Here is a 24,108-nt window from a genome sequence, read left to right on the forward strand (position 1 = left end):
TGGATTTTCTTTTAAGAAAATGGACTAATCCTTTAAGGGAATACTTTTGGGTTTTATAAGTTAGGTAAGCGCGCCACCTGGTTGATAATAGGAAAAACTTATCATTGGCAGGGAAGCGTTTTCTCTTAATTGACAAGTTAACTCGTCAATGGCGGGGAAATGGTTAAATGTCTGACCGGTCAGCAAGTCTGCAATTTTAGGACTGTTTGTTTCATTGCACTACAGTAGCCTGGTTAGCCAGACCTACATCAAGATGTAAGGTCTGGCAACTCTTCACACAAACGGCTCAATGCAAGGGGCGGGATATAAGGTTGTCCCTCAAAATGCCTCTGCACGCAATAGGATAGCGCTATGACCAATCAGAGCAACGAAGAAGGTGACGTAGTTACCGTAACCAGTCGACAAAACTCCAAACACATCTTTCTTGCTTAAAAAGGACTTCAGTAGGGTTATTTGCTCTTCTCTCAAAGAAAAACATAAGTCTAAGTCCTCCAGAGTCGCGGCCAAAGCCGCTTCAAAAGAAAGCTGTTCGCCAGCAGCAGCAGCCATTCTTTGTTTTCAAGTAGGAACCGTTGCAGCTCTGTCGTCATCATGTTAAGCCCGCCCCACAGACGCTACACACGATGTGATTGGCCTGACCAAATTTTGGTTTTTGGAGCTGTTAAGTGTATTGTGAGTGCCTAGACTAAACCCTGGCAGCAAATATATTTTGCGGCCGCTAGGGTGCGTCTAGATTTCTAGGCTAGCACTACAGTGCTGTTGAATGGAAATCCCCAGAATGCACTGCAAAAAGTTAGTGAGCATTGGTTTCTCACTAGCTTTGTTTTCATTGCGTCACATGGTAATCGTGTCATCAGTGTGTTTATAGGATCAAGTCCCTTGTCAGTGGTGAAATTTTGTTTACACAAAAGCGATTGACAGCATAGGGAACAAGGGAGCAGAATGAAACGCGGCCTGCTGTTAGTTTTTACTGACAGACACTGCGGATCAGTGGAGCACAGATGCTGCACCAGAATGGTCAGTGAAGCTTCATTGGTCACTGGAGAGAAATTGCATGATAGGAAATGTTTACTCTTTGGCTTTTGCCTCTTTTGTTTGACAAATGTATTAATGAGAGTGATTGAAAATCATATCAGGGAAATGTACAGATTGCACAGCAGAATAATTATTATACTGTCTGTGTTACGTCCGAGTAATCTTGAATTGGTTAGGACCTTATCAGTGACAAACCACTTTCTCATTTATGAGAATGAAGATGTCATGCTTCAAGGTTTAATTGTCGGCGGCATTGTGTGCTTTGTGTCACAGTATTGTTTGAGGTAGATGAATTGTCCTTTATCAGAGCTCATCTGTCCTCCAAAGATATCACGCCTGTGAGCAAGAATTAATAGATGTCACAAACCCTTCTGGCTGTAGATACATTCTGTTTTATAAATGGATCCAGGCTCTGTATTTTCAGATATAGTGTCGGTGTTGCTAAGTGACGGAGCAGTCTTGTACATGTGGCCGTTGCTGGCTAGATGATGCAGGTAGAATAGATTTAAGTGAAATGCTTGGTCTCAGCCCAGTTCTCTAAGCTTCATCTATAGCAATTTTTAACCCAGACAACTAGGGCTGCTTGATATGGAAGGGGGCTTGCTAAATAAAATATGATACGATAATGCATTAAGTTATAATCAATTTGAGCTTAAACAAATATTTTAACATCTGCAAATTATGTAAAAAAAATATATGTTTCACATTCTTGCTGAACACTGATCATCATTTACACTTTAGAGCACACACAATCACTAACATTTGTGAACCACAAAACAAGTTATAGGTAGCACGGATATATTTGTAGCAATAGCCAACAATATTATGGGTCAAAATTGATGATTTTTTAATGTCAAAAAATTCATAAGGATATTAAGTAAAAATCATGTTTCATGAAGATATTTTGTACATTTCCTACCATAAATATATAATTTTTTAATCAATTGTAAAATGTGTTGTTAAGGACCATATTTGGACAGCTTTAAAGGCAATTTAGAGGTTTTTCCACCCTCACATTTTCAAAAAGCTAAATATTGTCCTATCCTATCAATGGAAAGCATATATATTCACTTTCAGATGATGTAAAATTCTCCAAAATTGACCCTTTTTGTGTGATTTTGTGGTGCAAGATCACATTTATGTGCCAATCTCTTTGCTAAAACTTTGAGGATACATAACCCTTAAAAGTATTAAAATGATTTAGTTATTATTGCAAATCATGCCTGTATGCATTGCATACAGCAACATGCACATTAGCAGACTTGTGGTGATTTTGTTAAATAAATAAATATGTCCTTACATTAAATGCTCTCTCAGTTGCAGGCGCTACATATAAATCTCACTGACCATAATATACTTTTGTTTTGATATCTTTCACTTTAGTGTGTGGTGATGTCCACGGGCAATTCTTTGACCTCATGAAGCTCTTCGAAGTTGGTGGCTCACCTGACAACACACGCTATCTTTTCCTTGGCGACTACGTGGACAGAGGGTACTTCAGTATTGAGGTGAGTGCATCTTGCTGATCTTTGCAGAAAGCTAGAATGTTTGATTTACATTGGATAAAATCAACTGCTTGTCAAATGTGTAAATGCAAAGGTATTTGAAGCACACATTTTTATCAGTATATATGTTCCATGGGATCAAACGCACAACACTTGCTTTGCTAACGCAATGCTGTACGAATTGAGCTGCAGGAACACCTACAGATTCAAAACACTTATCAAATTCAACACATGCCCTCTCCTAGGGTTTTTTGTCTTTATTTTTTGCACATTTTGGGTAATAGGATGATGCTTTTAGATACGTAGAACCCTGATTTAATGTTTTTTATTTTAAATACGTTTGAATTTTTTTCCAATAGAATAGAATCAGCAGAACATCTACAGATGTAGATCTACAATGTAAAAAAGGCTCATTTTGCAAGTTCCACACTCACCTCAAGCCTCCATTGTGTTTGCTTGCTTTTTGGTGAACCATTGGCGCGGGGTATGCATATTCTGTCCATGCAAAAGGGAAAAAGCCATGGATTTGAGAGCAAACGTTTTCAAGAGACTTTGTTAAGCCGTATGGTTAAAAGTCCTTTCTCTGCGTCTCATTTGAAAGAGTCTCAGGGGGAGTTTTCTGAGCGGTGCTATTTGATAAGCTGTCAGACACGGTACCCTTTTATAATAGCTGAGTCACCGAGCATTAAGGCATGGACCGTTTTACTTGTCGTACATCTCCGCTGAATTACTGACGTGGTGCGCTTTGATCCTGTGAGGAGTTTATTAGCTGGACATCTTTATTTAGCATTGTCTTAATGTTATTTTTGTCTTACTGCGTATATAGCAGGCGTCAACAACCCTTTGACAACATTTTAAGTTTTCCTGTAGCTCAGTTGGCAGAGCATTGTTAGCAGTGCAAAGGTAATGGGTTTGATCCCAGGGACACACATACTGATAAAATGTATACCTTATAATGCACTGTAAGTCGCTTTGGATAAAAGCGTCTGCCAAATGCATGAATGTAAATGTTTGACACATACTTTTCAGGGATCTCACAGGTCATTAATTTTTTTGGAATATCATGGAATTTGAACTCTTTCCCCGCCATTGACGAGTAAACTGTTCAATTAAGAGAAAACGCTTCCCTGCCAATGACGAGTAATTCCGGCAATCCGTAATACAGCTATTATTATTATCTTCCGCAACTTATAAAACATGGAAGTAACGTCCTAGGGCAAACAGCTGTATGTTCGCTCTGAATCTGATCTCTATCAAAAATCCTTCACAAAAATTGAATGATCTCAGCTTTTTGCTCAAAATTTGGTGTTTTTGAAGAAACCTACCCATATTTGAGAGGTGATAAAAAGAGAACCAATAAAGGTAGGATGAAATGTTTTTTTTTTTTTTTTGAAAGCAGAGGGTCTGTTCTTTCAATTTATATATTGTATGTTTATATATTTAAAAAATATATATTTTTTTATTTTCTTTGAAAAGATTTTCTGAAAGGCATACAATTTTTTTGGAAATAAAAAATTCTAGTGCTGACTGGCAACTTTTTTAAAAAGCGCTGGCGGGGAAAGAGTTAAAAGGTCTATTCCAGACATTGTTTGTCCAAGTCATGGAAAATCTGGGATTTTGTTTGTCGCTATAGGCATTTGCTGTATCGAAATGTAACCCGCTTGTTAAGTTGTGACGTAAGGAATGCGGTTTCCGGGTCCAAGCCTCTACTGATTTCAAGTGACACTACAATCTTAACAGCCGTTTCTTGGCATTATTTATTTAATTTACGCATTTAGGCTAAGTTTTTTTTATAACCTCACGGTCAACACTACATTATTACGAATCTCAATCATAAGTCATGAAAATTCTGCTTTTTAGTCAGTGAAAGTTCAATTCAGTTTTATTTATATAGCGCTTTTCACAATTGTTTAATTGTTTCAAAGCAGCTTTACATTCATAGCTGCAAGAAAAAAACACTGGAAAATCATAGAACATAAGCAGCAGAATACAGTGGTTAAGATTAACCATACTAGTGATTGAGTAATAATGTAACATATGTAAGAGGGTGCTAAGTTAAGCCAATGTCAATGTATAAAAAGCCCCTGTGGGCGAAAAGTCCTAGGGGGATGAAGTCCTCTTGGGATCCAGTCAAAGCTGATTCTATAGATGATATATTATATAACAGGTATGATTTTCACAATTTTATAGGGATTAAAACATAATATATATGTATATATACACGGATAAGTAGATTAGATTGGGGAAAGTCAGGGTATTTGACGTTTGGTATTTTGGAACCCTGGCTAATCAGAAAACAAACAAATCATACAAATATTTGCTATGTAGGCTGTTTTGTTGTATCTGTGCTGCTGGAATCTGTTTCCCAGCATGCATGGACGAATGAAAAACACGAATTGTCACCTCATTATTTACATTTGCTACTTTCACTGTATTTGCACGGATGATGTCGTGTTTACGGTTCCCCTGGAGTTATGTGTCATGTGGCGATGTCATCTCAATGCTTCTTTTAATGATTTTTTGTGTTATTCTGTATCGAGTTTGGTATTTCGGCGACCATCCCAATTCAAAACCTCAACATTAATATATTTATGACCAAATATGTCATCATATTGTGAAGGGTTTATTTTGTTTGAAACATTGACAATGGTAAGAATTTGCCAAGAAAAGTACTTTTGGCATTTTATCAAGCAGCTTTACCTTGAGATGGTTTATAAATGGTATTGTAGGAATTTCCATCTATTATAGGCTTGTATTGGCTTTTTCTTCAGGAAATCCATTTCAAAAGTATTCTAATGAAAGAAATTGCATGTGTGTGTATATATATTCATATATATATATTCATTTAGCCTGTCATCGTGTCTCTTCCATTATGTTGGTCTATTTCTCTTTGATAAAGGGAGTGTATTATTAATGCATCCGTAGTCTCCCACCACCATGACCATCCACTGCACACTAACACACTCACATACGAGTTAAAGGTCTTAGTGTGAGCGGCTCTACCATCACAATGTCTGCCCTATTGTCTTCGCTCTTCATGAATGAGAACGAGTGAGCAAGAGAAATGTACCACTCATTTAACCAGGCAATACTCTGAACTACCATGTAAACTTTTTATTGATCCATCTGTCTGTCTGTTTTTATTCTCTTTCTCATATTCTCTTATTCTGTCTTTGTGTTTTGTTATTTCTCTCACATCCACTCTCTCATTCTCTTATTCTGTCTCTCATTCTACATCATTTGAATCTCTCTTCAATTTTATTTTCTCATTATGCTAGTTGTATATTATCTATTATCTATCTCATTCTATCTCTCTGTCTCTTACTCAATTCAATTTAATTCATTACTTTATTGGCATGATTGTGTGTGCTTACAATATCTTATTTTATGTTTTTTTTCTCAATATATGTTTCTTTCTCTTATTCTCTTATTCTCTCAGTTTCTCTCTCTAATTTTATCTCTCTGTCTCTTATTCTCTCCTATTCTCTCAATCTCTGCGTCTCTCATTCTCTCTCATAGTCTCTCTTTCTCACTGTGCCATCTGCCATTCAGATGTAATAGCCTTTGTTCAGAAGCTCCTCTTATGGCCACTATTACCTGTAATTTTCTGTTCATTATTTCTTTTGCGTAGGCTCCGGTCGCGGATCTCTGAGCTGTCGCATCCCAGCGCCCGCTCGCTGCCCACCTACACGTCTATTATTTCACATGCCATTTAAATGCACACCTGTCGTCCTTGGTTACCTTGGTGTCCCGATCTCCACACGTTGAGTGGTGTCTGAGATTTTGCATGCAAATGAAAAAAGGGGGGGGGGGGGGTTAGGATAAATGGGTTGTAATGAGGCTGAAACGAGCGCATGTGAGCTCACACACACTGTAATGTACAGAAGATCAGGCACCCTGTACGCTCTGCATATTGCCAGCGTTTGTGTCATCTGCAGCCAAATACATTCTTTATTTGTGTGCGGATTTTAGATGTATAAATTAACCAAACAGACCACTAATTATAATAATGTATTATTTGAAATAATTGTCATAAGACCAATTCACTCCCACTTTTGCATTCCCTCGTGCATCCAGCGGCCATCTGTCGAGCACTGAATGTTGAAACCGCATCGGTTGTGTTGCTTGTAAATGAGGAACTGATATGAAATATGTTTGCCAATTTGACGTGTCTTGCATCTAAAACACTATCAAAAATTGTTTTTAAACGTTTTGTATTTTATGAATAATTACAGTATTAGGCCTTCAGCTATTATGTCCTTATTAACAGTATCTATGCAATATTTGTCATTTCAAAAATTCATATGTCACTGCGGCATAATTTAAAATGAACTAGCAATTGCAAAAGGTGTCTAAAAATAGTGGAAACCCAATGGGGGCCATTTACAGGACCCAAAATGTAGCCTGCATTTTTGTTGCCAAAATAGATTACTTTGAAAGCAAGATGATATCAGATTTTACAGTATAACTCAAAAAAATACTGGGTTGTTTTTACCCAGGATTGCGTCAGTATTGGACAGAACCAAAGGGCAACCTTTCGATCTCTCTGATGACGCCAACATGGCTCCAAAAGGAATTAAATTCCCATGGACATCCATGTTAAAATGCCCAAATATGTTTACAGCCTGGTACAAAAAGTTTTTTTGTCTATATAGCTAATTTTGCCCTTCATGATAACTGTGAGGGGGGTGAATTTTTTTGTTACTCATCCGTTTAAATTGTTAAGCCTTAAAGTTCTGCATAATTAAGGGCGTGGCCACTTGAGTGACGGGTGAACTGCCACTGCTGTCACTAGAATTGAGCTAGGCGGGCATAGTTTCAGCAACCAGCCACCTCAGCTTCACCTGTCCCGCCTTGCTTAAAGATAACTTTTGTACTGAAAAAAGGGAAAATTTAGAAGATCATGCCACATTACTCTCATTGCTTGCTGGTTGACATTATTAGTAGGGGCGCGCTCATACTTAACCGGACCCGAGTGTGATTGTCCCTACTTTCCCGCTGGTCTGTGCTCACAATACACTTTATGATCCAGACCTGAGTACATTTACATCAATAAAAGAGGCGATTGCTTTGAAGAAAACTGGAAGATATGCACGATGGAGCTCATCATAATTCTTTATGGCTTATTAGGTGTGTTCGAAATCATGCTGCACAGATCGATTGCCGTATGACATTAAAGCATTAAAGCATGCTTTTATTAATGATCTGATCTGTCCACGCAGTGGGAATGATGAGGGGTCATTTTGGACTCTGTGATATGTGGCTGCATGTATTGATGCTGCGTGCATCAGAATGTTTTACAGTGACAGCTGAACATTTCGTCACGAAAGCGAACATGCCAGAGGCCACCTCTGCAAAGCATACCAGGATACACTAAAGCATAACACACTCGGGTACTCTGGTATGTTACTGTATGAATTATGCGAGTACACCCTAAATCTCTCTGTATCTCTGTCTAGTGTGTGCTGTTCCTGTGGACACTGAAGATCAATCACCCCAACACTCTCTTTCTCCTCAGAGGCAACCATGAGTGTCGGCACCTTACAGAATACTTCACCTTCAAGCAGGAATGTGAGTGCTATGAGAATCAACTGTCAATGAGTGCTGAGTGATGTGTTGTCTCAAAATATCCATCAGCCTTTTCATCAGCTTCTACTAAAGTTCTCTCTTTGATGTGTGAAAAGCTGCACTTTGCCATTACTGTCACCAGCTACCACTTTCATTTACTTTGAAAATAGAACAAAATTACATTTTGTGTGTGTGTGTGTGTGTGTGTGTGTGTGTGTGTGTGTGTGTGTGTGTGTGTGTGTGTGTGTGTGTAAAGGTGTTTATACACTTGTAGGGGACAATGTCTCCACAAGGATAGTAAAAGGCAGACAGTGGTCCTCACAGTGTAAATTGATTATTAATCAAACTAAATTATGTTTATTTAAAAAATGTAAAAATGCAGAAAGGTTTGTATTTACACAAATTCAAGCTGTCCTGTTATTACTTTACATATGGCTACAACCACATCTGTGTTACAGTGTAGTTGTGGCCAATAGGGATGTGCATTTATGTCATTTTTTTATTTAGATTAATCCATAGGTCTGAAGAACGAGTACTCGATTAACTGGGGGCGGGGCAATCAAAGGGACGGGGCGTACACGACATGGTGAAAATATTTTTATTAAAAACACTCAAATAGTTTCTTCAAAATTAAGTTTTATGACAGAACAATGAACACATACTAGATTGATGAATTAATGAAATAAATGTTTTTACAGAAACCTCTAACAGCAAAAGCTGCGTGATGAAGTGAAACTAAAGGGATAATAAACACAAACCGAAGTGCTTTCTATATGACGCACTCTACATAATATTAAGCCTTTATACAACATAAATGTACAGTGTGCATCTATCTACATAAAATGCTAGACTTCAACTAAGTTATCTAAAAAAAGAACGTTTAAGGGGCTAATCACACCAACCGCGTTTTAAACGCTTTGACGCACTGCCTTTTTTTAAAAAAGAGCAGTGCGAAGCGGCTTTTTATATTGCTAAGCAACCATCGAGCCAGCTGTCTTGTCAATCAAATATTGAAGCGTGAAAATCAAGGGATCCTTTAAAACCATAGTGCCTCAGTGATGTGAGGTGTGGCCGGCTTCACGGGATCGACGGGCTGCCGCGCATTGCGCGCCGCGGATCGGCTGGTTGCTGCGGCGCGGTCGCGTGGAATTATATTCTGTTTTGTTTTTGAATCACGCATGGTAATGTCATACGCCGGTCTGCGTTGCTCGACATGACGTCAAACACGCATCTCCAGATTGTAACGCTAATCAGACATCCAAATGCCACCATATCAACAATAAAAAAATAAATAAACCCACATGATCATCGTTTTCGTGATCGATCATCAATGCCACGTTCGAGTACTCGAGCAATCGAGTTCCTGTGCCCATCCCTAGTGGCCAATATGGTGCTCTGCTGTTGTGAATCCTCATTATTTGTTGTTGTTAATTGTCAGACACACAGCAATACAGTCTGTATAATAACACCGACTGTGACGTTACAGTCAAGAAGTACACCCCAACATTAAATTAAGTGCAATGTTGTTACAATGCTAAAACAAAGTTTTGACTGCTGTGTTAGCGTTATATGCTAGTTAATGCTATATGGTAGCAATTAGGCTGAAGTTCTACTATTGAATTACAGTTACCTTTTGCAGGTCCATACTCAGAAACGTCCATTTAACAATCTCCAAAGAGTTATTATTCCTTAAATAAAAAATTAGTATCTATGTCTGATACAGGCTCAACCATAAGGTCTGTTTACACACACACAGAGCTTCTCAAAAGAGCCGCTCTGAGAAACAGCCAATCAGATCAGAGCTCAAAATTATTATTCATGATCCTTTCAAACAAGGTAATAATAGACCATTTCATTCTGGGGGCAAATCCTAAGGTTGTAAATTGATATGCTGTCCATAAAAACTGCCTCTGGATAATTTTTACACTTAATAAAGAGAACAATTGAATATATTATTTCAGCGGATTCTTTGGCACGTTTAAATGGCTCGTGTCACATTGGCATCTTCTCAGACAAACATTAGGAACAGGTCTGAATGGTTTTATATAAAGATGCTATACCTGCGTTGTTTTCATCAAACAGCACTTTCTTTCTCTAAGAGAACAGGCTATAGCAGACAGCTCTATTAGAGCAAGGCTTGTGAATGTCCACTGGCAGAATATGTCCAGGTGTGAGATATTAGTATGCTGGACAGTGAAGTGGTTATGCTGGACAGTGAAGTGGTGTCTCACAAAGAGGTAAACCTGATGAACCATTGTAAGCTACATACAGCATTACCTCTCGTAATTTATGAAAGAATGATGTGTTTTAATAGTGAAGCCTTGCATTAGCATTTTTTAGCATTTTATTTATTTAAAACCTCATTAAAATCACCGCGATCAGCCAAGATATTGAATAAAAATTCAAGGAGCTGTTTAGATTTTCAGTCTTTTGTTTGTTCTTCTGCAAACACAGAAACATCATTTTTTTACGAAGTGATATTTGTATACCGAAATAGTACACATGTCTTCATCCAATGTGGTTTACCTGGTTGCGTCTACTGAGCCAGGATCCCATCTGTCAGGAGGTTATTAAAGTCGGCGCTAGATCACATGACCAACCTAAACTATTTTCAGCTGTTGACACCTGAAGTGCTCATGTCTCTCTGCCCTTTATGTCATAGCAGGAGCTGCCTTTTTTGGAAAACACTGAAGGATTACCTGTTTGTCTATATATATATTTGCCTGTGTGCTGCTAGCACTAGCGGCAGTACTTATACCTTAATATCTTTGTTATTGTTCATGCCTTAGATGCTGTATATTGTATATAAATATAGGTTCTGTCTATTTTTATGTATTGTATTGTATTGCATTATAAAATATTATTATTATTCATAGACTAGTAGTGTATTTTGATGCATTCACATTTTTGTGTATGTTATACATTTTTACATGATCTGAAATCGACAGTAATCAGTTATATGAGTGACTGAAGCAAAATGTTGTGAAATGACTACTTCTAAGTCACTATTTCCGATGTTACCATATGACGTCTCCAAAAAATGTAGTTCAGGGTTCCCACGGGTCCTGGAAATCCTTGAAAGTTTATGTAACTGAGGGAAAAAATGTAAGGCCGTATTAATTCCTGTGTAGTGTAGGATAATATCATAAAAATTCTAGACTTTTTAAGCACACGTGCTAAACTGTTCGCTTTAAATGCTTATATCTTCTGTATGCGAATGTTGATTTATACCTAAATGTTTTTTTGCATAGTTGTGTTTGACAAATGAAAACATCTCGGGTTACGTATGTAACTGTTGTTCCCTGAGAAGGGAACGAGACGCTGCATCTCCCTTGGCATTCTTCCTGCGTCCCTGTAACGCCGTTTTTGGCAATATTTCAGATAGCGATATACTTCCTGGCTCCCGCGTCACCCTGTCTTTGACGTTAAGCCTCATCATTGGTTGAATTTGATATACACATTTAGACGCACTTACCCTTGGAGGCGTCGCCTAAGTGTCACCTCAGTGACGCAGCGCGGGTTCCCTTAAAAGGGAACTGTAACACTGTATGTTTAAAGGTAACACAATGTAACCTTGCTCTCACTTGAAATGTGTCCCCGCATTAGAGTGTATTAGACCTGGAAAGTCCTTGAAAGGACCTTGTGTTTGAAGTTAACTTAGGTGTGGGAACTCCGATAGTTTTATAACATTTTACGAGTTTTATTAATTAATTATGAGTTAAACAACTACTTGGTCGCTTTTTACAAGTTACAATCTAGTAATTACTGTAATTCCCATTTTGCGCAAACGCACCTTTGCATCTTGTTTAAACCCAAACTGAATTCAAATGAAGGCTCTTTTGAAGTTCTGATTAAATGCCTGTTTTTGGCACAAATGCATTGTTTTTAGATGAACATTGTTCGCTTTAAGGCCTGTACAATAGCATGGAGTATGTTGCACTCTGCATAACAAAGGTGGAGGTGGCTTCATGGTAGATGATTCAGCCCAAGTGCTCTTCACCAGACCTTGTCCACAGAATTCGGTATTTGTGAATAACCCAGCTGCATTTGGTGGAAATGAAGACAAGACTAATGAGACTGCTTTAGTCCAGATACTGAAGTATTAATCAGCTTAATCAGCAGCTAAATTAAGTATTCGCATAGCACTAATTAGACTCATTTGAATTTAATTCAATAGTCCCCTAATGCCTTTGTGTCTGCTTAGTGGCAGGTTTTGTCGCTTTAGGTGTACTTAAGGTTTGGTGTTACATCAGAGGTATAGTTTTCACGGTCGCACAGATCAGTAACAGTCCACAAGTCCTTTTCCCATTTGTCGTTCCCAAAACATTAACATAAAGAACGTATACAGTATGTAAAACAATATGTAGATGTCACTTGGGCAGTACACATTTAAAGGTACTCCGTAGCATTTAGGTGCAGATATGTATACATTTGTTATCAATATGTGATTTGAGGTACTTTTTGAAAAATATTACCCCACTGAAAGCTAGGAACCATGTTTTATCCATTTTTTGGGTGGAAAGCACATAATCACCCAGACATCTTGTCCTAACAAAATGATGTTATTACTCAAACATGTCTTATACTGCTTGAGTTTCATCAGTTGTTTGCCCAAATGACAGGGTCAGCCTTTGATAAACAATACAAAATGAGTGATATACTCATTGATTGCTTTATGTTTAAGTTGTCTGCTCCTGGGCGTCACTTTGTTTTGAAAAGCGGTGGGGACTGTTGGGTGGGTACACAGATGACAAGAGCCCTGCCCATAAATGATAATTAGGTTATGCATATAATTTATAGGGATTATTTACTCACTTATTTTACCTCCACAGGTAAAATCAAGTATTCAGAGCGAGTTTATGACGCATGCATGGAGGCTTTTGACTGCTTGCCCCTTGCAGCTCTTCTCAACCAGCAGTTTCTCTGTGTACATGGAGGTCTCTCACCAGAAATCAACTGCTTGGATGACATTAGAAAGGTAGGCATCTGCTTGTTATTTAAGTATTGTATCAGAAAGCCAGCCCTGCTAATTTTTGTTTCTTTTCCTCTGTGCTGTGTTGTGCAGTTAGACAGGTTTAAAGAGCCCCCGGCATTTGGGCCTATGTGTGATTTGATCTGGGCTGACCCGGGGGAAGACTACGGCAGTGAAAAGACATCAGAGCACTTTAACCACAACTCAGTCAGAGGCTGCTCCTATTTCTTTAGGTACCAGAGTCAAGCTTTTCCCAGTTGGATTGGATTTGTTTAAATGCATACACTGGCTGTTACGGACATCAAAAGCAAAAAATAGCTTATCTTTGACATCTGATAGATAAGGTTTCAAATACGCTAGCTGACAGAATGAAGTTTTAGCAAATATACACATCCAATGCATTTACTATTTCGACCAGTAAAAGTTCTATAGAGCGAGAATATCCCTCCCACCTACCACATACAGTACTGACTATCCACAGCAGATATTGTATCATGGTCTTTAACTATCAAGTATCAACACTGTAAAAATTATGCAGCATTTTTGTCAAATCAACATATAATTTTGTTACTTAAACTTAAAAAATTAAGTTTAACAATTTCAACTTGGTTTTATAAGTTATGTCAACTTTTCACAAGCCATAACTTAAAATAGTAAGGCTGGGTACACACCAAAAAATATTTTACATCTTATAAGATTTTCAAAATGTGAAAAATCTCAAGAGCGTGCACGCGTTTGTCCTCGGGGTTCCCCCGGATTTCTGATGTAAAATTAAACATGCGCCAAGGGAAAATCTGATAAAATAATCTGTAGAACCATCAAGATAATCGGGACAGAGCTAGAATTGTCTGAAGGGGGGACATCAGCCCAAAATCAGCCACCATAAGTTGAATTGACTTGCAAACCAAGTTGTTTTAACTTCATGCTGCAGTTTTTTTCACAGTGAAAGAATCATGGTTCATGATATTGTTTCAACCAAAAACGGGAAAACTTTATGCGTTCTGGCTGTTTATTTGCACGGCAACTGTGTTTTGGGGTCCTGGTAATGCAAACTTCTGAAATTGGCACGATTATAGTTTCTATTTAAACTACAAAAACACAAGTCTGTGAAAATGTTGACATTGGCTGCGTCCTATCTAAAATGCATTCGGAGGCATCAAGGCACGTCTGAATCCAATGTTTGGTTTACTTCCTGTCTCCTGATATACCTTCATTATCTTGTCCCACAATTCTATGCATGCGCTGGGAACGTAAGGTCGAGCCTGGTCGAGTTTGAAAAAATTTAATTGGACCCAAGAAAGCCCTGGAACACAAATTTAGTGTAAATTAGGCTATATTTTATATTTTTTAATTGCATTTCTAGCAAGAATTAGTATTGTAGATTTAAAATATGGGATTAACAGAATTCCTTTACGATGCCGAATGTGTTTCCCAGAGCTGTCTTCATGCCACCAAGGCAGCGAGACAACTAGTCACCAATTATGTGCATGCACAGGGCCGTTTTCTAATGTGCGAAATCCCTATTGGTGACACCCCCACCCAAACAAGGTCATACAGTATAACATAACTGTAACAAACAAAAAAACTAATCATGAACATACTCAAATCGTAAATGCATTACATTCAACAAAGCGGTTTAATAAAAGATGTACTAATATTTTTTTAATTGCCTATTAAAGTTTTTTATGGGAAAACACTGACCCTTTACTAATGCGTTGTACCAATTTTTTAATTGATCATTTAACGGAGCCTGTTGATCCAATGGTGTTGAGCACTGAAAATGCACAATTTACATTAATGATCATCCAATGACACATAGGCATCATCAGATTGACAGTACTTCAGTTCAGTGGTGTTGGGGCAACAGTGGTGGCAGCAATCACATTTAAGGTTGGCTTTGCCCAGGCTGTGCCACCAGTAAGACCAGGGGAAACTTTTTTTCCTCTAAAGACCTCATCAGGTTTTGTAATATAGATGAAGGGCTGCATACTGTGAACAACAGATTTAGCTTTATTTATTCCAAATTCTCATGTTACGAATGTACTATAGGTATACATGGACATTTATCTTTTCCCTGCTTTCATATTTTGATAATAATAAAATTAGTCACTGGATAAATACCAGTAACCATTTGTATTTGCATAGTTTTACTATGAGTTTATCTTTACATTTTGTCGCCTGCCTTAAACCGGCCCTGTGGATGCATGTTACATGTTCACTTTAAGGCATTACGTTTAAGTCTTTAGGCATTAACGTGTACAACGTGTTCTTTATAAATGGACATGCAACTACTGGCCTGCCATGCATAATACATAATTTTTAGTGGTTTTCGTGGATCTGTTTGACAACATTGTCGCGTGTGCTTTTCAAAAACAAAAACAGTTTTTTTACTATATTATTGTTGTGTAAACATGATCTTAGTTCTTTTAATTGTCCGATCTCAACGTCCTATTGGAACAGGAAATTCATCAGCAGATGAAATAAAACTGTGACCTTCAAGCTGCTTTATATGACCTATTACCATTTTTAGTGAAATTCCTATCAACCTTCTTAACCTCCCCACAGCACTTATAGGTTAAGTTCCTAGAGCACTAGAATGCTGTATGAGACTAGAATGATGTAAAACATGAGAGCTGCTTATTTTGACCACACTCTTTGTACTAGCTCCCAAACATATAACTGAGTCATTCAGACATCTGTTAACTAGTATGAAAAGCCTGTCTGATTATACTTGACTCCTGGAAATAACCTGACCGATGTCACCCAGCTGGTTTCGTTTGGGTGAATATATAAGTGTGTTTATTCACAGTTTGCTTGTCCAGCTGCCATTTGTTTGTACCTTGCCAACTGAATGCTAACTAAGCACAGGTGGTGGTCTTATTGCTTAAACATTCACTGTGTTGAGGCAGGGTGGGCTTGAAGAAAACCACACAAAGCCGTATTATGAACCTTCCAGTACACTGGCTCATGCTGGCCCGGTTGCTGTCACAAAAGCCCATTAATAACAAGTGAACTGTCAGAAAACTGTTGAGAGAAATAAAAGTAGCTGTCTCACTTTTTGTGCTGTTTGGGTTTTTATTACGAGACCCTCAAGGTGTTTCTTATGTCTTACAGTTATGCAGCAGTCTGTGACTTTTTGACAAACAATAACTTGTTGTCAGTAATACGAGCACATGAAGCACAAGATGCGGGGTAAGTGTTTATTCTACTTTTTTAAAAGGAATAGTTAGTCTAAATACCAACATTCAGTGTTCATTTACCCATGTTATTCTAAGCCTTTAATTTTTAATTATTTAAATATCAGTTTGTTCTGTAACAAAGAGTATATGAATGCTTCTATAGTCCTTTTCGAAAAGTAGTAGTCTTTAGTCCCAATCTATTTATCAAAAAAGTGAGAACTGTAATGATCCATCCCAAATGCCCCTTTGAAAGCTTTTCATAGACAAATGTTTCTGTTTCAGGTACAGAATGTACAGAAAAAGCCAGACGACAGGCTTCCCTTCGTTAATTACTATTTTCTCAGCACCAAATTACCTAGATGTCTATAACAACAAAGGTATGTTTACATCTATCAACACTGTAAAAAAAATCAATATCCTAATTCAGTGCTTCTGTGGTATCTGTTGTGTCTTTTTGTGAACCTGTATAGCAGCCTATCAGGTTACTTCACTTAGTTGTGGAACATCGTGTTTTATGAAAAGCAAATATGATTTATGTGCATGACTTTAAACGGTCCCTGTCCTCTTTTGTCTCTCCAGCGGCGGTATTGAAATATGAAAACAACGTCATGAACATTAGACAGTTCAACTGCTCTCCTCACCCATACTGGTTACCCAATTTTATGGACGTGTTTACGTGGTCTCTGCCATTTGTGGGAGAGAAAGGTAAGTGTCGAACATTAGAGCTGAAGTGCAGGATGTGATGTTCATGGACTATGATGGTGTTACCAAAGAGACAGTTGCGTGTATTTGACTGTTACGTATAGGTGAGATGACCTTGTTGATGATAGTATGTTTGTGGTGCCTGACTTTGTCTGCTCAGAAGGTAGAATATAGAAAAAGTCAAACCCACAACATCATAGCCATGGATCTGTGCTGGTGTGCTAAAAGGCACCTATAAAATATTTCCCAAGTCTTCACTCATTTTACAGTTACATTGCTATTCCTGTTGACACCTTGATATCACACTAATTATGACATGTCATTTAAAATAGTAATTTATAGAATGGTAATATGACTAAAATGTAAATGGCAGTATGAAGCATGCCTGGTGTAAGTTGTGTGTATATTATGAGGTTGTTTTGTATCTGCAGTGACAGAGATGTTGGTGAATGTGCTAAACATCTGCTCTGATGATGAACTCATGTCAGAGGGAGATGACTTGTGTGAAGGTAAGTGTTTTCCTAAACGCATAACTGTATACACTCACCTAAAGAATTATTAGGAACACCTGTTCAATTTCCTGTAATGATCCTTTAGGTGAGTGTATGTATATTTCCTACTGTAAATTTATCAAAACTTGGATGCAGTAAAATCACAATAAAAATTGGCCAGAAACTCGCCTATAAACTTGCGTTGCTACCTGTTTCTTGGGGGTTTTCCATTCAAGTTATGTTTTTATGTGCAGTAAAAGCTTATAAGTTCCCCCAGTTCATTCAATAAGGCAATTACAGCGATAAACCAGTAGAGAGCACTAAAATAGACCTTTTCATTAAAGGGCACCTATTTCATTGATAAAAATTACTTTATTTTGTGTTTTTGTATAATACAATGTGTTTACGTGGTTTATGGTTCAAAAAACAAACTATTTTCCACATACCATACATTTTTGTAGCTCCAGATATCCCTGTCTTTCTGAAACGATTTTGTACAAAGCTCATTGATTTGAAAAGCTCTGTGTCCCTGATTGGCCAGCTAATCTGTACGTTGTGATTGGCCTGAATACCTCTGACGTCAGCTAATGTGACGCTCCTTACCATGTTTAAAAGATTTGCTCACAATGCAATGCTCACAGGAGTTAACTTGCAGGCTATGAGTCAAAGCAGGAGAAATTATGATAATGTCGGTCTTGTCTACATCACCTATACCAGGAAGTAAACTGTTGCCTACAATCCGTGTGTTTGTTTTAATCCAAGAAAAGAGATTTATGTTGGAGACGATAACTCATGTCATCATTTGCTTTGGGTTTTGCACTTTTTGCATATCGTGAACATGTACTAATACACACTTACACACCAAAGGAAATGTAAAAACGTAAATCGGACAATAGGTGCTCTTTAATATGCTTTGGTAAGGACTTAATTTGGATTTGGAACGTTTTTCTCTCAAGTTCCAGATTTTAAAATCGTTTTATCTCTGTAAAATATTGTCTTAGTCTGACAAACTATACATTAATGGAAAGCTTAGCTTTTAGATGATGTATAAATCTCAGTTTCTCAAAATTGACCTTTACTACTGGTTTTATGGTCCAGGGTCATGTATGTATGTATGTATGTGTATATATTTGTATATGTATCTAAATATACCCAGAGTGAGCTAATATAGACTGTTGTCCCACCACTCCAATGCCAATGTAGTATTTATTTGACATATTGGCTTTTAATTTTTATTTATTCATAAGCATGCAAATATATGTGATTACAATATAGCAAAAGACAGCCAACAATAAAACTAAAATTGCGAATGTTGGCAAAAGGTCTAATGTTGTGCACCATTTCAAGTTCATGGTAACTTTACACGAAACCATAGGTAACAGGCTACAGACCGAAAAGGTGAAGCACCTAGAGCCACCAAACAAAGCATATTAAAGAATAAATTAAATATATTAAACATTTCTTTTGGTTCTTGTAGTGACCTGTATTTTATAGCAACTAGAATGTGGTTGCATAGTGTTTATGTTTCTGGTAATCATCAAAAAGTGTAGACAGAGAAGTATCCTGAGGTCCTCAGAAGTGTCCAGCTGTCAATCTGGCTGTCTGAGATTCTCTCCCTGGAGGTCTGATGTCTGTTCATGGTGTCCCTTGATACTCCTGCACAGATGAACTGAAAAATTCTCAGTAGTTAGACTACATGGTATAGAATACATGACGGTATTGAATACATGACAATATTGTGTTTATTTCTGTGTCTGTGTGAGTCTTGATTCTCAGCATCTTAACATTTTCAATTTATTTCTCAGCTGGTTTGTGGGCTAAAGGTCCTAAGGGGTGACAGTGATGTGATGCTGGGTTTGTGTTGCAGGTGGAACTCCAGCTGTCCGTAAGGAGGTGATCAGAAATAAGATCCGTGCCATTGGGAAAATGGCCAGAGTTTTCTCTGTGCTCAGGTCAGTCAGTAGATAGTCGCTGCACTTCCCGTGATGTCATTAATACAAACCTGAAATCTCTAACCACCTGCAATACAGTTTAACCAGGCACTAAATGCATTACAATAATGATGTGCCATAGGTAATTGTGAAGAGATTTTGTAAAAATGTTTTTATGTAAGGCATGAAAAGCTTCTCCTACAGTGAAGTTTTGTTGTAATGCCGCACACAGACGCACATTTCCTCCATTAGTATTAATGAGCTGGCATCAGTGAGTCATCGTGTGGAATAGCGGTCTAATTATATTAGACATTATTCCAGATGAACAATGCCATGCATAATGGAGGAAAAGAGGACATCATAAAGTCTTTTGTCTCTAGTGTTCTAAGCAATATTCAGATTAGGTTGGCGCAGCACAAGTTTCAAATCACCATTTCCTAATTCCTGCCCCCCACGCAATGCCACCCTAATTCCTAGAATGCAGTTTAATACTGTTTATACCACGGGCCTGTTGAAAGCTTTATTTTGAATGTATCATGGGTGTTGATTATTATATAAACGCAAACCTAACATGTTAAATGTCTTAAAATAACCAACAGAGCAACGATTGTGGTAACCATGGTATAAGTGTATTAATTGAATTTCTGTTTAATTCAATGGCCTGTCATCAACTATTGCTTACAAATATGTGTTTATGTGTACACAGGGAAGAGAGCGAGAGTGTTCTGACTCTAAAAGGGCTCACCCCAACTGGAACGCTACCACTAGGAGTATTATCTGGAGGCAAGCAGACTATACAGAACGGTAAGTGTGCATGTTTGTAGTCTGCAATAGTATGTTCCTCCATGAGGATGATGAAGCACGTTTTCAGCCATTTCGCATTCAATCTGCATGCTTAACCAGTGGCATAGACGACCCGGCGCTGTGCACATCACTTTCATAGAAAAGCCGAAAGTACCAGCACAAGACAGCAGTGAATGAGATGTCTAATGATGTCATCAACCTCTATCCCTCGTGTGAGCCGCATCAGAGCTTGTAGCAGCAGAATTCGATGAGGGCAGTGCTTTCCATCTCTATCGCCTGAGCTTTTTTGGGGGCTGCACCCAACCGTGTGCTTTATTTAATTTTAAGTAACTATAATATCACTGAAAAAGTCTAATTCCTATTACCCCTTTACTAAATTGGGGAACTTTACACCCAAATCAAAAGGAATAAAATAATAATAAACTGTATTATTCTGCAAGATGAAGCCCATTTTAGGACAGTCAGGATGGATTTAGAAATGCATAAAGATTTTATTATTTTTATGATATGGCAAGTTTAAATATTACTATTATCTTATTATTACCATAATGCATCGAGAAATTCCATAATTCTCATTACTTGTTATGGTCATTTTTACAGTAAAATTAGTGTAGTGCAATTTTCACAGTAAAAATTAGTGTAGTGTGATTTCTAGAGTAAAAATTAGTGTCGTGCAATTTTTACATAAAAATTAGTGTAGTGCAATTTTTACAGTAAAAGATTAGTGTAGTGCAATTTTTACAGTAAAAGATTAGTGTAAGCTATTTTTAAAGTAAAAATCAGTGTAGTGCCATTTTTAAAGTAAAAATTAGTGTAGTGCAATTTTTACAGTAAAATTAGTGTAGTGCAATTTTTACAGTAAAATTAGTGTAGTGCAATTTTCACAGTAAAAATTAGTATAGTGCAATTTTCACAGTAAAAATTTGTGTAGTGCAATTTTCACAGTAAAAATTAGTGTAGTGCAATTTTCACAGTAAAAATTAGTGTAGTGCAATTTTTACAGTAAAAGATTAGTGTAGTGCAATTTTTACAGTAAAAATTAGTGTAGTGCAATTTTCACAGTAAAAATTAGTGTAGTGCAATTTTCACAGTAAAAATTAGTGTAGTATAATTTAAGTAAAAAATTAGTGTAGTGCAATTTTTACAGTAAAAGATTAGTGTAGTGCAATTTTTACAGTAAAAATTAGTGTAGTGCAATTTTCACAGTAAAAATTAGTGTAGTGCAATTTTCACAGTAAAAATTAGTGTAGTATAATTTAAGTAAAAAATTAGTGTAGTGCAATTTTTTAAGTAAAAAAATAGTGTAGTGCAATTTTACAGTAAAAAATTAGTGTAGTGGAATTTTTAAGGTAAAAATTAGTGTAGTGCAATTTTTAAAGTAAAAAAAATGAATGTAGTGCAATTTTTAAAGTAAAAATTAGTGTAGTGCGTTTTTAAAGTAAAAATTAGTGTAGTGCAATTTTCACAGTAAAATTAGAGTGCAATTTTCACAATAAAAATTTGTGTAGTGTAATTTTTAAAGTAAAAAATTATTTTAGTGCAACTTTTAAAGTAAAAATTAATTTTAAACTTTTAAACATAAAAAAAGTGTAGTGCAATTATAACAATAAAAAATTGTGTAGTGCAATTTTTACAGTAAAAAATTAGTGTAGTGCAGTTTTTCAGTAAAAATTAGTGTAGTACAATTTTTACAGTAAAAATTAATGTAGTACACTTTTTACAGTAAAAATTTGTGTAATACCTTAAAACAACATGAATGAAAGACAGGGTAGTTAAAAAAGGCTACATTTCTGCTCATGCAAATTTCTTTTTTCCCAAACAAATTCCATTCATGTTCTTCATGAGATAAGGTTGACTGACTGATATACTGAGAACTGAATCTTTAGAAGTGGCCTTAATATACAGACACACACAAAGATTTTTTTAATGCAGACATCCAAAAACAACAGCATGACACATTCTAGTAATTAAGTAATGAGCAGGCTAAAGAATATACATTTAAATGAAAAATATAAGTTGCACAGAAGAGATATTTTTGTTATTATACACATATAGTATACAGATGCTGTGTACACCTGTGCAAGGGTTAATAAGATGAGGACAACAACACAATGGCGCCTGTTATTCTTGGTCTGTTACGCCTTTTTCATCCTGCAGTTCACCTATGAAACCTTTAATGTTTCAACTGTTTATTTGGCTATGGGGTGTACAGAGCTCCTCCCCGTATGCTCATTTTAAGCCTGGCGATTTAGCCACCTGCCATGAAAAATCAGAGAGCCAATCAGATCATGATTATCAGAGCCGCATCATGACACACTACATTGAGCTGTCCTCTCTGAGTGGGCGAGACCGCCGGTGACTTAAGGTCATTAAAGGCCAATAGCATTTTAGGACTTTGGGCCACTGTGGGGTGATGGAGTCAAAGAGGAAAATCAAAGGAGACAGTGGGTGGATGTCAGTTTTTGAAGATATTGAAAACTAAGTGACCTTTATAAAGACTAGCTTCATTGTCTGTGTGGGATGGGCATCAAGCCGGCTAGACCTGAAGAACTGTGAGGAAACTGCTGATAGGAAGCTATTGGCTTGGCCTTATGATTTTTGAATCTGTCTGTCAGACTATAGGATATTTCAGTCTATAAATATGCCATGAGCTATATAGTGAAAATTAGTGTGTGTGTATATATATATATATATATATATATATATATATATATATATATATATATATATACATACATACATACATACATACATACATACATACATACATACATACATACATACATACATACATACATACATACATACATACATACATACATATTTTTTTTTAATACTATCATCTTTCATAAGCTCTAATGCATTATGGGAGATAAGCAAAGAGTCATTCACTCAAATACTGCTTTTTAATTTCATACACTGATATTTTCTGCACTTCCTAATGTATATCTTACTGTTTGATTCTTTTAACTACTAATATTACAGCATTACTGTATTGTGTGTAGGAGTAATGTGCTTTGGGTGTAATGTAATCACACTGTTATAACCTCTCTCTCCATTCATTTTGGGCTACTTCCTGCTACGCTTGCTAAAACAGCTGCCATAGATGCAAAGGAGGGTCGAGGTACGCTTACTTTTTGTGGCCAAAGCAATACTTTACATCCTGACCCCATATGCTGTGCTATCTTTCCTTGTTGTCTTGTTCATTTGTAGTTACTTCAGCATGTATCGTGTGTGTCGAACTTGTCTTTAAAAATCTGTATTCTTGCACCACCATCAATTATTTATATATCATAACAAAATTTAGCTGAAAGCAACGTAACAAAGGTATCGCAAAAAACTGCAGTTATTCCTAACCAGCATTTTTCATGATAACTGATGGATGCAGACACTTGAAACCATCCATCCAGTAAGGGAATGAGCTATCGCGTAGCATCTTGTGCCCGCTCTGCTTCACCTCATTAATTAGCGTTTGCCTGTTGAACAAAGGGTTTGCTGGTTAGTCCTGGGTCCCGGCTAGAGCTGGCTAATTCCCATGCTGCAATCTCATTGGAGGAGAGGCCAAGACCTCCCTCTGTCGAGTATTTTCAGATTCTAATCTTGTTATGACCGTGCTCTCCTAAGACTGTCTGTTCCTGTTCACGCGTAACACTCTTGCCCGAGGCTTTGAACTGTTGTGCAAACAGACACACGCTGGCCCAGAATGTTAAGTGTGCCAAAGCAAGACACTAAAGTCACTGACCTGATTTCAAAGATGGATACTAAAATGAGTTTTGTTGTTATAGATTATACTAAAATCCAGCAAGTTTAACTTAATTTTTACTCGGGCTGAATGGGTATGTTGTGTTTGCTCTCTCAACTGGAACCAGTCATGATTCACCTTGGCAATTGCATGGTGTTGTAAAAAAAATGCCAGTGGAC

The 24,108-nt window shown here is 37.1% G+C and overlaps 1 protein-coding gene across 2 annotated transcripts in view; it reads left to right on the top strand.

Annotated features, from left to right (window-relative positions):
* Window positions 1-24,108, top strand: part of ppp3cca (protein phosphatase 3, catalytic subunit, gamma isozyme, a) — a 38,737-nt gene that overhangs the window by 9,412 nt on the left and 5,217 nt on the right. Inside the window, exons 3-13 of one of the 2 annotated variants that reach the window (XM_065250285.1) lie at window positions 2,419-2,543; window positions 8,000-8,111; window positions 12,941-13,086; window positions 13,174-13,313; window positions 16,195-16,272; window positions 16,542-16,636; window positions 16,839-16,964; window positions 17,393-17,470; window positions 19,320-19,404; window positions 20,090-20,187; window positions 23,285-23,311. In XM_065250285.1, the coding sequence (XP_065106357.1) occupies window positions 2,419-2,543; window positions 8,000-8,111; window positions 12,941-13,086; window positions 13,174-13,313; window positions 16,195-16,272; window positions 16,542-16,636; window positions 16,839-16,964; window positions 17,393-17,470; window positions 19,320-19,404; window positions 20,090-20,187; window positions 23,285-23,311 (1,110 nt within the window). The remainder of the gene's footprint in view (window positions 1-2,418; window positions 2,544-7,999; window positions 8,112-12,940; window positions 13,087-13,173; window positions 13,314-16,194; window positions 16,273-16,541; window positions 16,637-16,838; window positions 16,965-17,392; window positions 17,471-19,319; window positions 19,405-20,089; window positions 20,188-23,284; window positions 23,312-24,108) is intronic. The other variant, XM_065250286.1, reaches the window with a different exon arrangement.

Source organism: Paramisgurnus dabryanus, chromosome 5 (assembly GCF_030506205.2).
Source record: "Paramisgurnus dabryanus chromosome 5, PD_genome_1.1, whole genome shotgun sequence".
NCBI classification, from domain to species: domain Eukaryota; kingdom Metazoa; phylum Chordata; class Actinopteri; order Cypriniformes; family Cobitidae; genus Paramisgurnus; species Paramisgurnus dabryanus.